At 42.8% G+C, this 20,953-nt stretch overlaps 1 protein-coding gene across 1 annotated transcript in view; it reads right to left on the bottom strand.

Annotated features, from left to right (window-relative positions):
• Positions 1-19,510, bottom strand: part of DNAJC1 (DnaJ heat shock protein family (Hsp40) member C1) — a 94,026-nt gene extending 74,516 nt beyond the window's left edge. The window contains exon 1 of the mRNA XM_085227290.1: positions 19,253-19,510. Within this exon, the coding sequence (XP_085083416.1) occupies positions 19,253-19,393 (141 nt within the window). The 5' untranslated portion in view covers positions 19,394-19,510. The remainder of the gene's footprint in view (positions 1-19,252) is intronic.
• Positions 19,511-20,953: the final 1,443 nt, after the last annotated feature.

Here is a 20,953-nt window from a genome sequence, read left to right as displayed (position 1 = left end):
GTGGAACCACTTCTTCCTGCAGTCTTCTCCCCCGCCCTATCCACACCCTCAGTACCTACAGGTTACAGTTTTTGCAGACAACGACTTCTTTCAGCACGGCCTGAAGCTGCACTGGGGCCAGATCTCTCCCTGAGCCTGAATAAATAAAGACTGTGTAGAATATAATGTAGTGAATTTAAAATCATCACAATGAGCAAGCACAAAGAAACCAAATTATGACTTGAGACATTCTGAAAACTGACATTCTGTATTCCCAGAAATTTGTCAAAGCCTTTAGAAGTGGCACTACAGTACAAGATTTTTTGTAAGGCTGTTGCAGGAAATAGTGGAAAAATAAATAGATTTTAAAAGCAAAAAAAAAAAAGTCCAGCCCATGCATAAGCAGCACAGACGTGCTTTATAACACTAACTTAAGTGCAACAGTGGTTTTTCTCTCCTGCAATAAGCCCATGCTCTCTGAAGAATCACTTTGACTCTAAAAGGCTCCACTCAACTGCAGGACAGCCTGGCTAGCCATCGGCATGCCATTCCAAACTGCACATCTTCAGAAAAACCTCACGGAGACGGGCTTACTCCCGAGCACAACAGAGATGTGCGCTCAGGCAGCACCTGCACAGCGCATCTCAGGGGCAGCGAGCCACCAGCCGGCCTCTAGAGCAGTGCACACAGCACACCAGCATCAGGTGAGGCCGGGTGTGGGTGGGTGATCCCACGACGCACGGTGCCCAGACAGCTGCCAGCCCTCCTGCAGGGCTGGCTGCGCTCTGCCTCCAAAGCCCCAGAAGCATTTCCCGGGCACGTTCTGTGAGGCATATGTATTTTTATCGTCTCAGACAAAGAAGGACAAGATCCAGCACCTTGCAAAATCTCTCAAGTATAATGAAAGTAATGAGATTCTAAAAATAATGGCAGCCACATGAGAAACAGGCTCAGCTTTTTAATTACCAATTTCGTTAAGGTGCAACGGAGCTCTTTGTTAATAATTCAGTATTACTACTCCACACGTGAGCGCACTCCAGAAGTACAAATGAAGACATCTACTTTCAGACCACTATTTTTTATCAGAAGTACCAGGAATCTTGTCAAAATAGAAATGAAGGCAAACTGCATCGCACATAACCCCGCATTGCTGCACTGCTGTGAAGGGCTGGGCAGCACGAAGCAGCACAAGGCGTACTGCTGTACCTTTATATCACCCACACCTCGTTTTATCGCCACATTTGAAATAAAGCATTTGCGTAAGAATTAAAAAACCTCACATACTGTGGAGGACAAACTCTGACAAGCCAAATAAACATGAAAAATTTAAGTCTTTGATTAGAAAAAAAAGAAAAAGGAAGAAAGAAAAGGTTAAGAATGTGCATGTTTGTAGTTGTGCTTCTAAAACATGATTTCATGTTGTTTATATTGGACGGAGTTTTCCTGTACTATACAAAAGAATAACTTAAAATAAAGACCGACGCTATTCTCACGTGGATCAATTGAAATCTGCTTGAAATTAAAGCAGTATTTTACATATGAACATGGCAATTCTGCATGTTTCTAGGAATCTCAGGACTCACACCCATACTTACGTACAGTCAGGTACGGCTGCTGCAGAACCACATGGACAATCATAGACCCAGATCAATGGCAGGCACGGAGCTTTGATCCAGCAGTATTTACAGACCTTGATTCAGACTGAAATACCCGTAAGATAGAAAATTAGGCATCTTTACTAGCAAGACTATATTACATATGGAGAACAGTCTATTTTACCCAAGAAAAATCTTTCTGTTAATATTTGATCTCGAGCTGCAAAAAAGAGCCACATTTATAACGAATTCTTAACATAGCAAGTATCCCCTGAAAAACTGCAATGAGGGCAATTTCCATAATCATCCCAGATGGACTTTACAAACATGTATACATATATCGTATAATGTTTTCTACCTGAGAGACTTTACACAAGTACCCTTTTTTCAAACAAGTCTGCATTGCCATTCATCTCTTTTCAACTAATAACCCTCAATGACACCAAGCAGGAGGAGGGGGGCATCTCTCAGAAATGGGGGAATGACCAAAGGGATATGGCCCATCAGGATGCGTGATAACTGGAACGTTTCTTATTTCTCTATCAGTGTTTGTACCAATAGAGTGAAAATGAAAACATTTTTCGAAGACAAATGTTCAGTTTAATCTTCCAGTAAAACCTGATACCAAAAAAAAAAAAAAAAAGCTTTAGCAGTAAGACAAAAAAACAAGGAAATTCATTCCTTGCTTTCTTCACTGAAAAGGTCTCTGGAATTCTTTAATTGGTCTGAAATTTAGGCAAACAACAAATAAAGGCACACAAACAGAATGTGGCTGCTGGCTGCATTAATGTGCTGCAGCACAATGAAATTAAAATTCTGAAGTGCTCTCATGGTAAACAAAAACAAAAACCTGAAGAGTTAATTCTACCAGCAATTCTAAATTCTTTCTTCAAGCTTATTTATTCTGCTCTCATTAAACACTACAGCAAGAGATGCTACTGCACAGCTTTACATCATCAGATTTTCATGAAGTAAAATAAAATCATTTTGATGATCTTTCCACAGAAGGGGAACTTCAGATTATCTCCACCCATTCACAATCAGTATTAATTAGTGTATCTTTTCCAGCACTATGAAAGAGTCAAAACGAACTCCACGTTAGTGCCCAGCCTTTATCTGCAGCACAGCATTTCCCTTATCAGCTACGGGGCTCAGTATTGCCCACAGATGCGGAATTGATTCTTTGTTCAAAACCCAGTAACGTTCAGGACAATTTAGCCCACGCACCAGTTGCTACTTTTTGCCATTTTACGCCTTTTCCAAGAACTCACTTTGTTCCTTCAACTGAAACAGGAAGTAACAGTTTGAGCTCTGCTCAGCACACAAAGAAAATAAAAATGCCACCAAAAGCTTGTGGCTCTTAAAGCCATGGAGCAGCCTCACAGATTTGATGGTGACAGTTTTGATAGTACAGGAATATATGCAAGAGAAAATTTCAAAGTGAGAAGTTGTACAAGCAAAGGAAGAAGCGAAAGGATTTTTAGAAGATGAAAATGGATGTGCTGTCTTTAACGGAGATGGAACTTTCACCATTACCTGCAGCTCTCCACCAGGCAAGGAGACACAACAGCAACACACTGCTTCTGGGGCACTGCCACCTCGGCACTATTTGTAGAGTTACACCTGCTTAAGTTCTTGACAATTGCCTAGAAAAACAAAGCTTAATCTGCACATGTATTCTTTCCGTATCTGCTTGTTGGCAATTATGTCATTCAACCTGGCAAGTAGACAGAGCAAGATTAACACCAACTTCCTAAAACAAATTCAATCCATGTTCCAAATTATCTGATCATGTTGGTAGTACCTTTCAAACTTCAAATTCCCCTAAATCAAATAGCAGCAGTTGGAAAAGCATGCACTAGCTCCTTTTAAAATCACATTGAACCACAGCAGCTAAATGCTTCCACAAACATGAAAATAAATACAGCCAACTTATACCACATGATGAAGAAAAACTTTGTTATTTTCAAGCAAATTTTACTCAGAACACACTGATAAGAAATTCATTTTAATACCATTGATGAAGAGATGCCTCAATTTCACAAGGCTTTCAGCCAGGCTTACAGATACCAGCTAATACACAAAATGATGCACTCAAGTGCTTTTTTAAAAATAAGAATGGTAACTGAAATAAAAGTAAATGTTTGGTAACTCCCGTAATTTTTTTTTCTATTTTCAAGTATGAGTTTACATAGTATTGCCTTTCACAGAACAAGAACAATCCCACTAATGATTAAGATATTTAGTAATTGTACAGTCACCATTTGGTTTTCCACTCTTTTCTATGATTAGTAACAGGCTGCACTTCCACAAAACTCAACCAGCCAACTTCTTCCTCCAGTATTCAAGCAAAAACCATAGCTGCAAAATACCAGCAACGTGGATTTTAAATGAATGACTTCCATCAATTCGCTTGCTATTATCTATATGGATGTTTTTGATACTCATTCAAAATCACTTACACGTCAAAGACACTGCATGAAATTGAAACCTTAACTAATGCCAAGGTTTGACCCAGGATCCAAAATAAATCTGCATGTACAGACCCTTGTACCTACACAAAGCACCAATTACTTCAAATAAGGTTTTGTCTGTGTACTGGAGTCCACCCATGTGGAGCCAATTACTATAGCGGGGCCATTATATGGTTCATTTCCCCATACCAGCTTGGCAAGAGGTGTACATGGGTGTAGGAAATGCGAAAGAGCCTTCGCTAATAAAGCACCTCAAACACACATACACACATTGCACTATCTGATGTTACAGCAAACACTTCTTCACTGAGACTGCACTGTGCACACAGACACGTGCAGGGCAGTTTGTAATTTGAACACTACTTTGTGTGTTTCTTTCTGGCCCAGCAGTAAAATAAATAAATACATAAATAAATAATCAAACGAATCTTACAAAAAAAAAAAAGTCTTGAATAATTACTCCAATACTTAATCTGTAGAGCATATTTCTACCGATACCCAAATATTCCAATGAATGTTGAGAGACAGCAGGATTTGAAGAGTGAGAGAAATATCAGAATTTCATGCTCTTCCAGAAGGACAGTATGTTTATAATAACAGAAGCACTGATATTACTTATTGATCATGTCTGGTACCATTCCATTCCTAAAGGGGAAAGTTGCTGTTTGAAATAATTATTATAAATAGGAACAAATCTCAAGTATAAAAATCTCTTCCCCACTGGAAGAACTGAAGCTCCATCTAGAGGCTTTTCTTCCTCTACTGTCATTTGTAGTATATGTAATATCACCTAGAAATGTGAACAATATTAAATGTCAGAGGCTTCCTTTGTACCTCCTCTTTTGTTATTCATATTGGGTCTTGCCCTGAACCTTTGCCTGGCAACACTAGCTCCTTCACTGCCATCAAGTGGTAAGAAGCCAAAACTGAGCTTAAACATGTAAAATCTCAATAATCAGATTACACGATCACTACAGCACAGAGACAACCATAAATACACAGTACTGAAAAGCTTTATGATGTGCATCACAGAAGTTCTGGTACCTCTGCTCTACAGCATTCAGAAGCCTCACAGAGCAATTCTAGTAATTATTTCCAAATATCTTTTGTGGATTCCATTTTTGTCTTGAATTGCGTATAATAAAGATCTATGTCCATGTTCCTCATCATTATATTTAGAACAAAAAGGTCTCACTGTAAAAAGAAATTTTAAGCAATAACATATGTCATACTTTACATTGGAAAAATACCAAATCTGGCTACGAGAAGGAAGACCACAATATAATTAGAGGGAATAGCACAACCATCTCCCCAGCCTCAGTGCTGTCTACTGGCAGCATCTCAAAAGAAAGGGCAAAACGGCAGCAGCTCACCGCTCCGGCAGTGTCTCCTGCAGCAAGTATGCAGCTATGGAGCTTCTTTGTGCTCCACAGCTGAGATCAACTGCCGACAGTCGCTGCATCAGAAGTCTCAGTGCTCCACAATCGACAGTGACCTGCAGGGAAATGAACACGGACCGCACCAAAAACTGGGAGGGTTTGTCCAAATGAAATAAATAGGAAACAGAGCTCATAAAGCAATAGCAGAATGTAGCCATACTTCAAGAGCTTGATGACTTCCATATCAGCCCATGGGTGACTTCAGGCACAGCTACTCCTACGGTCACCCATTACAGTGTTTCAAATTACGGCAGTCCCGCAAGGGCTTCTCACCACTAGAAATATCTCTGAAAGAAACTTCTAGCCTACGAACTGCATTCGTTGCCTCTCTGTATCTGCTATCCCACACACGCTGCCTTATTTCACTGGACTTTCCCTCCAGCAGTTAGCCAACTGGCTATGCTGTACATGACAAAAGCGACGGACAAAGACTGCTTCGCCTTGTCCTATTAGAGAAGACTGTGGCTGGCGTACACAACAGAGCTTAACAATTCAACCTCTGCTACAGAAATTTAAAAACGGATAAAGCAATATTTACCTGACTAAACTACACTGAAAATATATATATATATACACTGGAGGTATTTTATCCTTATCTGTACTTCCTTAGGGCAGAGAGAACTAGTGACACACTCCTCTCAGACACTGTGCCTTGCAGGGCTCAGACATACCCCTGCTGTGCAGGAACCAGGCCAGCTCTGCCAAGGGCCACTCGCACAGAGCGGTCTGCCACAGCTATGCCATGGGGAAAGCAGCCCCCAGGGACCCCATTATCCACGTAGGAAAGGGTGAGCTAAATACCTGGCCTGCATGCTGGCTTGGCCCAGGAGCCCAGCTGCACAGTGATGCTGATGTTACTGCAATCCTCTGACCCAGCTGTGAAAAATTCTCTTTCCAAATAACCTTTGGTACAACACCTATATATCAAAGCTGGGACCACATCAAATATTTGTTCAAGAATGACTGTGGAAAGCCACAAAAGATAAAAAGCATACATTACAAAACTTAGGGTAATTATTTCTTTTGCAATGATGAGAAGGAAGAATAATAGGATTGTCACTGACATGGAGAAATGAAAAAGGATCTTCAGTAAATAACACAAGTTGAGACAAAAGAAGAAAAATATATGAGATTAAAAAAAAAACAGTATAAAAATGGGAACATAGAGGAGAAAGACTGTAGCACGCAGCCTAAAGCCACAGGCTGTGTGAAGCTTGAGGCGATGCAAACCACCTGCTGCTTGGCAATTCAGTCTCAAGGCCCAACTGAAAAGCCAACACCATTTTCAGACAGAAACTTTAGTTATAGAAAGTACAAAGATTAGACAAAGGGTCTGTTTGAAGTAATTAAAATGTAAGTTAACCAGGGTGCCTACAACCACTTTAGCTCCTGAGCTGGAAGAAAGGACTGAATTTATGATGGGCAGTGAAAGCCACAGTAAAACATGACGGCTGCAGGAATACATTTAAAAACCAACAAACCAACCACACAGTAAAGAGGAAAGATGACCTCCAAGATCAAGAGTGACAAACAGAAGGCACTGGAGATTTAAAAAACACCAATGAAAATAAAAATCCTTAAGTTTTTCTTCCTGAATGACACAGTACTCACACTAATTGCAGATCTCTCAAAAGGATGTAATACTGAATACAACGATAGGAAAAAGTACCCCGAGACAGCACGCTCTACCAGTTACAGTATCTCTGATTGACAGCTCTAGTTCTCAATGATGGGATAGGAGAAAAAAAATAGGAATGAGAAAACAAGGCACAGGAGTGAGACACTCAAGCAGGAGTGAGAGTACTATCAGACTGTTCACTGTTTCTACCTCTGAAAAACACAACAGAAGGAAAAAGAAAAACCTAGCGCAAAAGCCACGGAACTTGTCTTCAAAGATGAGAAGCTCCAGGGGTTGCATGGATAGCCACCATGAAATACAACGCAGGAGGCTCCTGAGGTATTTACAAAGCCTTGACAACACAGCATCAGCCGGCTTGGCAGTGCTCAGCTGTGGCTATCAGGACCACATCCTCTGTCCACACTGAAAACCGGCACCCGCAGCCCCAGCAACAGTGTTCTTGGTGGACAGTAAAGGTCAGGCACAGCAAAAGAGAAAACATTTAGGTAACTGTCTCATCTTCTATCACTATTCTGGGATTGAGAATTTGAAGAGAGGAATTTAATTTGGAGGATGAGGAAAAAAAAATACTAAAATTCTGTGACACCCAGTGAAGACTAAAGGTTTTGGCAAGTACTGGATCACTCTAGAAAAGACAGGTGTGGTGGGCAGCTTTAAGCAGATCTGCTAAGAAGTCTAGAGAGGAAGGAAGGAACTGTGTTTTCCGGCCATGGTATCAATCTGTTGAGGTGCAGCCAACTGGCACGTAGGGCCCTCATCCATCGCTCCTGACTGCAAATAAGAAAACCAGCACCTGATAACAATGGGATACCATAAATTCACTGAAACTATAGAAGCTATGTGAACACATCTTACATACTTCAGAAGTGAAGAAACTCAAGTTTTACAGCATTCCATTTTCTTTAGGACAGAAATTTGAGACGATATCATGCTCCCAACTAAATATCAGATTTTCTTTTTTAAAAAGTACTTTATTTCTTTTCTTTGTTAAAGAGCTGAACACAAAGAAGATGAATGAAATTCTGTCTTAGAAAGAAAACAAGACATCTGTATTCAATGTTAAGCAATGTTTATATTCACAAATGAGAAGCCGACAAGCTGCAGTGCAAAATGGCAACCAGTCAGAGCGCGCTTGAAAACAAAAAGTGTCCCAACTTATGTTCTATTGCTTATTCCTATTTCTCATTTTCAGGAATAAATTCAAACAAATACAAAGAAATATTTCATACCGCAATCTTTAAAACATCATGGTTCAGGATCAAAGCTTCCTTATTGCTACAGTAGGATTTTTACTTCAAGTGTATTTCTCTCTAAATCTATCCCTTTTATAGGGAGAATGCAGTATTACTCAAACATTTTGTATTAAAACACACTCGACTCCAGCTTACAATTTCAAAACCTGATGGAATTCAACATTGTTGTTTTACCACAAAATTGAGATAAAGCTAATGCATATGTGACAAAGATCAGCTGCAATACTAAATAACGTTTAACTGCACTTACATATTTCAATTTGCTGTCAAACTGTGACAAAATGGAGCCTACTAAGAACAATCCTAGGTCCAACTATTATTGTAGCTCAAACTAGAGAACATTCACCATCAACCCCTCTCCTCCGAATCCGTCTGACCTTAAGGCCATCTGAACTCTGTCCCGAATACGTAGTACCTACAAAACTGGACTTCCCAGAAAATGTAGCCCAATTTAGTCTTTCATTACCCAATACTAATTATTGTTCTTTGGGGGTCTCAAACAATCTCTCAGTGCACCAGTGCAGATGATAACAAAGAGCCAACTCTCCCCCAGATTTGCATCTCTTGATATTAGTCAAGGTGCACAAACAGAATGGGAGCAAAGGGCAGGACTATATCCAGGGCTTAATTTTTTAGGTAATACCAGCAAGCACAAGCTTATCCTACGTTACAATCAACTCCCTGAACAATACACTGTTTAACCCTATTTGGCAGAAAGAGAAAACTGACTGTTTACTGCACAACTGCACCAAACCCCTGAAATACTTTACCCAATACATCTGTTAGCTTCAATATGCTAACTTAAAGTTCATGCACATCAACCAATTGTCTGGTGCAAGGCTTATTTTGGTAAGTATTAAGAAGTGCAGAAATGATAGTGCACCATAAAATTGTCCTGTGCCTTTTTCTTAAACAGTTCAATGGTTGCATTTGATAAAAAACACAAAAATTGACATTTTCACAGTGATTTATAACATCAAAAAAATAAAAGCAAAACCAAGTTCTCACTTAAGCCAGCAATAACAAGCAACAACACTGCTAGTAAGTGGCAGTATCACAGTTAGTAGAAACTGAGTAAAGTAAGTAATCTCATTGCATCCAAACAGATAAAGTTCAGCATATCGCAGTAAGGAGCTTGCTGAGGACTAAGTTGATAAAACCATAGAATTAGCAAAGTATAAAGGTATCATCACTCAAAAGGGAGTGGGAAGGAGAACAACTCTCTGCGTAATCCTGAAACTAGACATTACAAAGCAAAGGCCTCCCTTTTACCTTCTAAAAAGAGAGCTACTGTCCAAGACTGATGTTAGAGAGGCAGTGCTAGTTACTGAAGCTAACCAAATTAACAGAAACAGATGGTATCTTCTGGAAATCCTTCAGAATACCTTAGTTAAAGGCCTGTGCCTCTGAGAGAAAACGCTTAATCACACATGAGCATCAGCAGAACTAGAAAACCACACATTCTTCAAGTGAACGATGACTGAACCAGAAATTTGGTGGCTTACGTGCCCGTTCCCATAGGATCAGTTGAATACACAACCAAAAAAATTGTAGAGCTCCACTGATCCATCAGAACCCTGCGCATACAACAGTAGAAGGATGGGGAGAGGATCCAGCAGGCATGGGATGGACCAATTTTGAGAATGGTTTTGACAATGTTGCACACTACAGATCATCCAAGAAATCTTCTTGCTTCAGGATGGGAAGAAAGCGTCTTAGAAATAGAAGATGAATGAGCAGAATACAAAAAGCAAGGCTCAATATCCTTCAGGATAGATATAAAGAAAGCTGAAAGGTGTACTGTTGGGGATTGGTGCTGGGATGGGCTGTGCTCAATATGTTAAGTGATGACATGAAGAGGGGAGCACACAGTTAAATCTCAGAGTCTATAGGTGACATATGCATTTTGGGTAGGCACTAGTGAGGGAATGCCAGACTGAGTGTGCTGGTTCCACTGGAAGTACAACTAAGCCACGCTTACAGAGCAGAACTTGGAGCTGGCAGCTCTACCTGTCCAGAAGGAAAGTGGGTTTTGTGTGCAGAATTAACACAGCTTTCTGGTTTAAACACCGAGTATTAACACAGCAGCCAGTAAGATTTACTAAACGGATTACAGCATGGAACTCTGTTCTGTGTATCTGAACCTGAACACAAGCCAGTTATATCCTGTACTTAAAAGTGAAGTATAACGTATGTATGGAAGAGGTTTGTTCTTTCCTCACCACTGTAAACAGCAAAACACAATGACTGCCTGCCTGACACCTTCCAGCTGCATTTCAACTGATACAGTCCAGCATTTGAGTTTTTTTGTTTTCTTTCGAATGTTGCTCAGTTTGTTTGTAGCGTTGAAAAAGTACTGGAGTACAAAAAAGAACAAAAGGAACAAACTACAAACAACGCACATTACAAACTCACAGAAACATTCTGTAGTCAGCAAACAGATAGGTTTGTATTGGAAAACTATTTTATTCAGAATTTTTAAACAACTTACAGAAGAGCTTGAAATTTTATATTCCCACCGAAGAAGATTTTGAATAATTCGTAGAAATGAGAAGAAGCTCCTACACAGACTGAATTTTTTTTTCTTTTTGCTGTAACATTACAGTTAGACACAAGGCACAATAAAACAATTACTAATAAACTGTCACAAAGCTTTAAATGGCATACAGCTCTCTGCTCTGCTGTCAGAGCATATATGTTCCATATGATAACACTATATGAATTAATCACTGACTATGAAGTGGTGATTATTAGTCTAAATCAATTTGAAACGTACTAAAACACTGATTAGGCTGCAAACTCATTCACAAAATGTGCCAGGGCTAAGTGAGACATGGATGTGGCACCAAGGGACACGCTTTCGTGGTGGACAGGTAGTGTTATATGACAGCTGGACTTGATCTTAGGAGTCCCCTTCAATCTAAATGATTCTACAATAACAATTACTGCCCCTTAAAGAAGGACTACTCATCTCAGTGCAGTAAGGCTACTCCACAGCTTTCCCATCTGCTTATCAGCACTGAATGCTTCTTCAACAAGCAAAAGCACTTCATGTTGAGACAGCATTCCAGAATTATAGCCCATGGATAAAGCCAGACTCCATTAGTTCTTCCTTCACTCTTCACTCAGAGAAAGACTGAAGAGTGACATTATTTCAGCAGCTTCTCCGTGTCTTCTGATTTTTTTCCAGCAGCGCCAGATTAACACTGAGAAGAAAGAACTTCAGATTTAGCAGAGATGAGAGACTACATTAATTCTCTTCTACTCTCATTCCACCACTCGTCTGCTTGACACTAAGACAAGCAGCTTCTAAGGCCTGGGAGCCAAGTCATTCAAGAAATTCACACCTAAGCAATCTATTGGATGAGAGCCCAGTAACTTCCAACATCCTGCTACAAATCCTACTGTAAAGTGCTATGTTCAGACCGCTGATTGCAGAACTGTATTGCTACATGCATTAGGATTGTTTACAGATCACTTTTATACAGAGCTGTAACATCCAAACAAGGCTGACAGTCAAGCAAACAGAACTGAGGGGGAAAAAAACACAAAAAAAGCAATCTCCTTGTAATTTATGAAAAAGAATAATTTCAAGCTTCAGAGAATACACACATATACACACGCACATACATACGCACATACACACACAACTGTTCAAGGATCCAACACTGAAAGAAAAAAAAACCACAAGCTTTTAACTGGCACAAGATATTGCTATGTAAAAGCAAGAACACCCACAAACAAATCAAAAGCAAAACTGAAGGCTTTCAAATGCTGCATGAATTTCATAGTTCATTACGAGATCGTGGAAAACAAGCAACATTTCAGGTATACATTAATTTCAGGTATACATTAATTTCCTCAGTTTATTTCTTTTCACATCAGACCTGTTCTCACAGAAGAAAATCTCTTTGTCATTGCTCACGCTCCCATTCCCCCGGCTCAGCTGCACGGCAGCATCGGTGCTCTTTGTTAGCAGCTCTGCCGACAGCACTAGGAGCACGGATTCATTCAAAGGACATTTTTAAATGCTGAGCGTTTAAAATTAGGCCAGGTACTGAAGTTGAAGTGGAATCACATATACCTCTAAACCCCTCCTTAAAACTGTACTTTCCTCTAGAGCCGATCAGAAAAACATGTTCACTGTTTTCACTGCAAAATGGCTCTGGTTTAGATGCCAACATGGGCACATACAGGACAACTCCAGCAAAGGAGCAGAATTCACAACAAGCATAAAACATTCTACAAGCAGCAGAGGCCACCACAGGTTACCCTCAACAAGAAATTGGTTGTTCCCTTCAATGAATGGCTAATAAAATGCAGAACACTTTGAGGAGCTAAACTAGCCCATTTTTTATTCCTGCAATTTGAAAACCAAGCTATTATGGCTACACACTAAAGGACTAGAAAAGCTGAAAGTATAGAGAGTAAGAGAAGCAGCTCCAACATTACTGCTGTTGCAGACAAAATTAACAAGCAAATAAGCTCTCCTTATTTCACCCCCCTTGCAGCACTCTGCATACCGTTAGCAGCCGTTTGCTGCTGTAATGCATTCGTTTCTCTACGGAGCCAAAAAGAAAATGAGTTGCCAGGGAAAGTCAAGAATAAATGTTTAAAACTACCTCCAACGGTAAATTCTGAAACACTTTCATGTCTTAAAGAAAGCAGCAAACAAGCAGCAATCAAAGCCAAAATAATAATAATACAACAGAACAGATTTCCTTCAATAACATTCAAGCAGAAAGTTAGAAGACAATACAGCAAATACATTTACTGGAAACGAGTTCCACAAGCCTAGATGTCTGAATCATTTTTAAGTATTTCGATTGTGAACAACAAACATCAGTGAGTGTTACTCACAAAACCGTGTGAATGCGCTCACAGAACAGATGGCATCAAGCAGCAGCAGTTTACCTGGGAGTTTAGTCCTGTTTAAACATAAATGCAAAACCCCATATCCTAGATCATCCTCAGTTACAAATCTTAGCGCAGTTGTCGCAATTGGTTCTCTAGGGCAATTCTTCCAAGCAGAAGTCATTTCTGACAGTCCAAAGCGATAGGGATGATGAAATATATCTTTCTTTTCTTCTTTTGGACACAGAACTCCAAATCCATGATGAAAAGTGCATTAAAGTCTAAGCCTTCCAAAGCCATTGGGCCTCCTTAATATGTACTTTGAACACAGAATAGAAAATAAGATAATCTTAATAGGTTTCTGAATCAAGAATCTGGCCCATTAGACAAGTTTCACCTGCCCAACAATTTTCATTCCTCAAGTACAGTAGTGAGACATCAAGCTGCCCCATGGCACATCGTGGTACCAGACTTGCAGAAGTCACAGTGCTGTCATGCAAAGACAAAATAATCTTACAAAACAAAGTAAGAAAACCCTAAAGCTCATAGTTTTGACACAATTATCTCAAAAAGTCATGTCATAACTGTAGGAGTGCAAAGTTCTATCTTAGTAGATCAAATACTTCCACTACTTGGAAGACTGAATCAGTACTACAAATCTAGGTTTGCTCTGAAACATGACTTTACTAACAGATGACTTTATTAACACCCACCCACGTTTGTTACCCTTAAAAAGCATCAGGGAAGGGAACAGCCTTGAGTGATAGAAAAAAAAACCAAAATAAATCCCAGGAGTGTTATGCATCTCACTAGAAGGAAGAAGCACACTGCTGAGCTTCTGGGCAGTCCCTCCTCATTCCCCTCCCCTGTCCTGCTAGTGTGCACCTTGCAAGGCTGGGGAGACAGAAGGCTGTGCAGATAGGCTGGTTTTGCTGAGGAATTGAGAGCATTCCCTGAATAGATACAGCACTCCATCATGTGCCTGGTAATATGATAAAAGCCATGTAATTTGTCATGGGGCTCATTTCTGGTAAGGTTCTTAGAAAGCAATGCCAAGAGAGAAAATTCAGCACAAGCCATGGATGATAGTCTCAAAGGTGCATCTACCTCAATTTCTTAGCACGTAAAGCTAACTTTTTATTGTTCCCACTGACTGCGCATCAGGAAGCAGTCCTGGAGCAGATGACGTGATTTCCTTTCAGCTAGAACTGAATTGTGAGATACATACTAGGAGCACAACCAGCACACTTCAACACAAACAGGCACAAGTCCACATGGCCAGTCTGGAACGAGTTCAACAACAGAACTCCCTGCACTGCAAACAGTACGGGCATCAGCTCCTCGGCAGCAGGCGGGCATTCTGCAGACACAGCTCTGCCAGACTGCACTGCTTGCTGAGGTAACACAGCTCCTCTGTTCCAGGTCTTTGCAGGGCCTACAAGCCCAGCGCCACCGGCTCGTCTGGAGACACTGTGGCTTCCCACAGCCAAAGAAACCCGAGGCCTCACTCCCCACATCTCGCACTTTTTGGAGCCGGTTGCATACTTGCGGTCACAGGCGAGAGGACCACAGTTGAGTTCTGTACATGAAGCTGTGCCTGTGCCACGCTGTCATCCAGCAGATCCAGTCTGGCAGCGACGTGAATACAACGCTCTCAGCTTTTCCAGTAAAGCCACAAGAATAATTTAGATTTGTCAAAATAAATTCAAAACAAATCTCACAAAAAAGATAAGAACATTAAAGAAAAGGCCTCTCAACATTTGAAGGGGTTTTATATTTATCTGTTGGCTGGCAAGTCACATGTTAGCTCTTCCTCGGGAATCTGAGGTGCCAGAGACTTCCCTTCTGCATCAAAGGATGCTTAGAGGAGCGTTGTGCTTGCTTTCACACTGGCCCTGCACACTTCCAATACAAATCTGCTCCCTTACCTGATTCCCAGCAGCTGCCCTAGCCTTATTCAGAAATCCCCTGGTCCTAGCTAAGACAGAACACACTGCTCTGCACTGGTCAATCCTAGCAACACAGCTCATGTGTTTTTAACACATCTTCATTGAATCAGCATGCTGCAGTATTGTTAACACAAACAAGCAACATTTCCCAAAAACTTTTTTATCAGAACTCTTGTACTGTAGAAGTGTATCACAAACTTTCACAAGGCATCAGAGGCCTGTAGCGCTTTCCTTACTGCAAGCCAAAACCAGTAAAGGAGCAGATAATTCCCTTGAAGCCATATAAACAGTTCTAATCAACAGCATACTTCAGCACTTAGTTGAAAGGCTCAGCTGACACCAAACTGATTCACCAAGAGCATACCATATTTATGCAAGCACCAGCCAGCAAAAGCTGCAAAAAGATGACAGAATTAACTTGATCTGTGCCTATAGCTCCATACAAGTTCATAGTTCCCCAGATTTCCTGGAATTCCTCCCAAAAAGTTGACATCATTTTTGTATGTTCTCATTCTCAGGTAACAAGGTGATTTTGTTACCAAGTCTGCACAGCCTCTGGTTAATTCAGCAACTTCCTCTGAGTTTTAGTATGAATACTTCTCTGGTCCTCATCCTCTTGTCAGTGTGAAACTGGCCATGCTGAAGTGATTTCTGAAGTGTTTATTACATCTGATCTGTCAAGAGTTTGATTCTCTTTTCCCCATTTGGACAGAAATTCAGTAACCAACTGGGGGACATGGAAATGTAAGTTTCTCTCTAAGTCAAAGGTTAACTTAATCTCCATATTTTACTAGGCCAAACTTCTTTACAACGGTAACATTTTAAATATGCCATTCAAGTAAATCACATCATCGATTTCAGAACAACTGAAGAAATATGAAGGTGAAACAATTCAAGAGTTGTTCAAAACAGAGGTAATAAACGTGTAACAATTTAACTCTTTGCTATATATGTTATGTTATTATTAGATACAGTGGCTTAACAGATAGATAGTGTCCTTGTATAATAATCAGATACTTCATAATCCAGGTACTCAGCCTGGGGCCTGGCCAGTACCTTCTCCAGAGGTTCCTTCCAATTTCACCATCCTTTGAACAACTGTAGATTTCTCAGCCAAACTCAGCTTGAGGTCAAGTGCTAACAAAAGTTACTGGAATAACTGAGACAGTTAAAGCCTTACTCTTCCTCTGTCACTCCACTTTCAGAATAAAAATTATTTTCATCAGATGATCTTCCATCTCAGACACTGATGTTGGAAAACACACCAGCAGCATTTGAACCTAACGCTGTCAGTGCTGGACAGCAGTTACCTATCAATGCCGTGAGGCTTCCAGGTAACTTGGCAACATGCAGAACTCTTAGTTCAGTGAGCAGAGACTTGCAACAGAAGTCACTACTTCTCTTCAATTTCAGGGGAAAATCCAGCAGCCAGAGGCAAGAGAGCTGCAGTGCTTTCCTTACCTTGTCAGATGAGGTCAACATCAGCTTCAGACACTGCATGCAATGTATAAGACATGAAGTATAACGAATGCCAGCACCACAATTCTCATATCAAGAGCTAAGCTGCTTTAATGCCTTACAGATGTATTAGAGTCATTCCTTATATTTTCTTCCAAGCCAGAAGGTGACACATCTAGAGAAACGCAGCACCCTGATACACTGCTGTTAGTACGCATGGTCCAGTATCTGCAACACAGAACTTATATGTTGCTTGGAGCCTCCCTCTCCCATGAATACATGAAGGTAGGAAGGATTACCAAGACAGTACAAGGCAAAGAACACAAAGAGGAGGAAAAAATAATAATTGATGAGTGAGAGATTATGAAACAATCCAAATGCCCAGTCACAAAGGCTATATTCACAGTCTCTGCCCCCGCTGTGCTGAGTCCCAAGATGAACACCTGAGCATATGGGAACACAGCCACCAACACCAGAACTACAAAATATTCTGGGTACTGTACCCAGTGGCATACCAACTCCTAACAGTGACATACGAAATAACCAGTAAGGTCCACTAAATCAAATTTAAAAACAGCAGAGAACCTCAAGAAACACGCAGACAGCACACAGAGACATTATGGTAAAGGATGCTCTGTTTTAAGGCATCCAAGGCGGGACACTCAAGATTTGTGCACTCCCAGGCCTCTCTACAGGACCAGCCACCTTCCCCATATCATAACTCCAACCACTGCAGTGTTCCAACGTCAGTGCAAACCAGAGCAGACAGAGCCGTCCTTCAAGTCCTTGTCTGAAACACTGGGACCCAGCAGCACTGGAGAAGCAAGCAACAGGAGCAAAAAATAAAATGTGCAAGGACCTGTAAACAGCTCCTTTCAGCACTCACCAATTTCTATTAAAGCTCAGCTTTGACACTGCATACTCTATTACAGTAACCACAGGGGTATTTAACAACACCCACAAAACAGTGTGTCATGAGCTCAGGATGCCATGACACATGGCCAAACAGCCCATTCTTGTAACTAACAAAACCTCCCTTCAGTTCAGCATGCACATTCACAACTTTTTTCCTCGTGTAAGCTGCAGGAGATTCAAGTTCTTCATTAAGATCTTCTACCATCCTGTAAAGCCTGAGCAGAAGTGCAAAGTAGCAGAGAATCCTCTTACTAAAAGTAATGTTATATTTTGTCATTCTTACCCGGTACCCAGTGCCCGATACCTTTTCAGCCCCAGACAAAATTCTGTATCCCTACGTTACCTAAACACTAAAAATGCCTTTCACAGAATCATAGAATCACTCAGGTTGGAAAAGACCTTAAAAATCGTTGAGTCCAACCTGACCTAACCATACTACCCTAACAATCCTCCACTAAATCATGTCCCTGAGCACCACATCCAAATGGTTTTTAAACACATCTAAGGATGGTGACTCAACCACCTCCTGGGGAGCCTATTCCAGTGCTTCATAACCCTTTCTATAAAGAAATTTTTCCTGATATCCAACTTAAACTTACCCTGGCACAACTTAAGCCCATTTCCCCTCATCCTGTCACCTGTCACCAGTGAGAAATTAAACCCCACATTTTTAGGCCCATGAAAGTAAGCCTTGTGCAGCAACGTTTGCTGTGCCATACAAATGATGATATTCCTCAGTATTTAATGCCAGATGCTTAAGAAGAAAAAAGAGATGGAAGTGACTGCATCTCCTGACAACCACAGCTGGCAGTTTCCAGAACATGATCCCTACATGATGCAAACCCCACCCCCTCCTTGCAGGCACAGCCCTAAAGAAACACATCTGAAGACACCGTTATTTTCCTTAATAACTAAAGGACTGCATCAGACCGGGCCATAAGCTGCCAAGGAAGCTGTCTGACCAGCAGCATCACTCACAAGATACAGAGATACCAGGCATGAAATGCCTCTTGGGGACCGGTGAAGTAATGTTCTAAAGAATCCATATTTAACTCTTGAGGAGACACATGCTGACTGGAGTACAGGTCACTGCGGTGAGATCCAGTGAGATGCACACAGAGCAGAGTGCCCAGAAGGCGAGGGAGGGCATCAAGTGAGGTCCAAGACAACTGACACGACTTGGGGATGTCAAGGGGCAGCGAAACTGGGAAACCTGGGCTAGGAATGCCGGAGCAGGCGTTCCTATCGAGACCACTTGAGCATGGAAATTAACTGGAGGAACGAGCCGCCGCCACGGGAAAGGGCCGCAGCCCTCCGCACGGCACTCGTGAAGGAAAGCGGGGGCTGCAGCCCGTGGCGATTCGCAGCGTCAGACAGAGAAGCGGCAGCCGTGCAGAGCGGCGAGAGGAGAGGAACGGCGATGCGCGGGATGCGCGGAGCCGGGAGTCCGAGGGCCGGTCGGCCCGCAGGCATGAGAGGCGGCGGAGCAACAGGCGGCGCGGGCACGGCTGGGGGCGGCGGGAGGCGGCGGGGCCGGGCCGGGCCGGGCCGGGCCGGGCAGCGGCGCACCGTGACAGCGCCGGCGGCCGCGCGGGAGTCCGGAGTGGGCGGTGGGGGAGGGGAGCCGGCCGCGTTCGGGCCGCGCTGAGCGCCCGGGTCGCGCTCCAGGAGCGCTGCGGGCCGCGGGCCGCGCTCACCTGCTGCACCCCCAGGAAGTCGTAGAAGTTGCGCGGCACCTCTTCCACCAGGTCGAACAGCTCCAGATCGCCGCTGTCCCAGGCGCGGCCGCGGGGCGCCAACAGCGCCAGCAGCACCAGCCGCAGCAGCGGGCAGCCCATGGCCCCGGCGCGGACGTGGCCGGGCGGGCGCAGCTGAGGCGGCGCGGCGCCGGCAGCCGCTGGGCGCTGAGGGAAGCGGGCGGGCTCGGCCCCGTCGGGAGCGCCTCGCCCGGGCCAATCGCCGCCTCGGCTGAGCCTGACGTCGGCTACCCCGGCAACGGCGGTGCTGGCGCAGGCCGGGCGGTGGGGGCTGGGTGTCGCGGCCCTTCCCCCTCCCCTTCCTGCCTCGGCCTTTCTCCTCCTCCTCCTTCCATTTCTCTTTTTCCAGCGGGCCCAGGAGAGGCAGAGCGCGCTGCCGCGGCGGGAGGAGAGAGCTGGGAGAGCGCGGTGCCGCCACGGTCCACCGCCCCTCGGGGCGCTGTGCTGCGCGTCCGCGCCGCGGGCCGGGTCTGAGCCGTCGGTGCGTGCGTTTTCCGCGTCCCGAAATCGCTGCAGTGCACGGTCCTAGCGGCTGCCCCTCCCCCCTCCGGGCTTCTCGTGCTTTCCTTGCTTAAACTGATTGCGGACGAGGGCTTCGTGGCTCCGCGATAGCCGTTGGCCGCGTTGAATCTCTTGTTCCGTTGTCGCGCACACAGGCGGGCTCCTCGGAACACGCATAGTCCCTTCAGATCCAGGCCTCCTTCATGACCAGTTGAGAAAAGGCACCAGTTTCAGTCGTCCTGGAAATATCCTTGGTTTTTTGAATCAAGGTCAGGAAATACTCTTCCAGTTTACTGAAATCCTAACTGCGAATCTGACCAGTGTCTAAACTCACACAAGAGGAGACAGGCACCACTTAAACCTTTATATGGTATAGCGCTGCTCTGAGCACTCTGTGGGAACAGTGAGAGGCAGCTTTAGAAATACACCCTGCTTAACTCAGAATAGGGGTTTGAATCTGTGGCACCATAGAAAATATACATGCTCATGTCCTAGCGTATGTATCATAACCGTTACCGTATTTTATGACTATCATTTTCCAACCCTACAGTCTCAAACATTGTGTTCTATTGAAACCGTTCCCCTTTGAATAAACTACTTAAATATTAATTAGATTGATATTTAAACTAGTGTTTCCGTATCCCATATGCACGCCCTCTGGGCTGTTACCATCATGATTCTGCCTCTGGCTCTGTTTTCTGAAGAGTCACCTAAGCCCGCCTGCCAGGAAACAATAATTTAACCAACATCCGATGGAGGCTCTTTTTTTCATTCATTCTTCTCGAAAAGGAGCACTTAACTGTTAATTCTGACCATCTTAAAAAAATTGCTTCTTTCAATTGATCACAGAGCCAAAAAAAAAATCCTTTTGCAGAGAATCACAGAGTCATGAGAAAGTCATAGGCAAGTTAATTTATTGGTTGTTTTCCTTTGCAGGAGTAACTGAATCTGTTGTAAATTGATTTCTTTCCTCTTAATTATTTTCTTCATCTGCTCTTTTTTTGCACACCACAACATAGCTTAAATTCCCTTTGCTTCGTAGTTTGCCTATCTTCTTGCTTTCAAGCCTCAAACTTCATTGCATTGAAAATACCGGCTTTTGTTTAAAAAGTTACCCTGAGGGTGTAGCACAAAGCTTAA

This window comes from Meleagris gallopavo, chromosome 6 (genome assembly GCF_905368555.1).
Source record: "Meleagris gallopavo chromosome 6, MGAL_WU_HG_1.1, whole genome shotgun sequence".
NCBI classification, from domain to species: Eukaryota; Metazoa; Chordata; class Aves; order Galliformes; family Phasianidae; genus Meleagris; species Meleagris gallopavo.
This window is presented reverse-complemented; position numbering and strand designations above follow the sequence as displayed.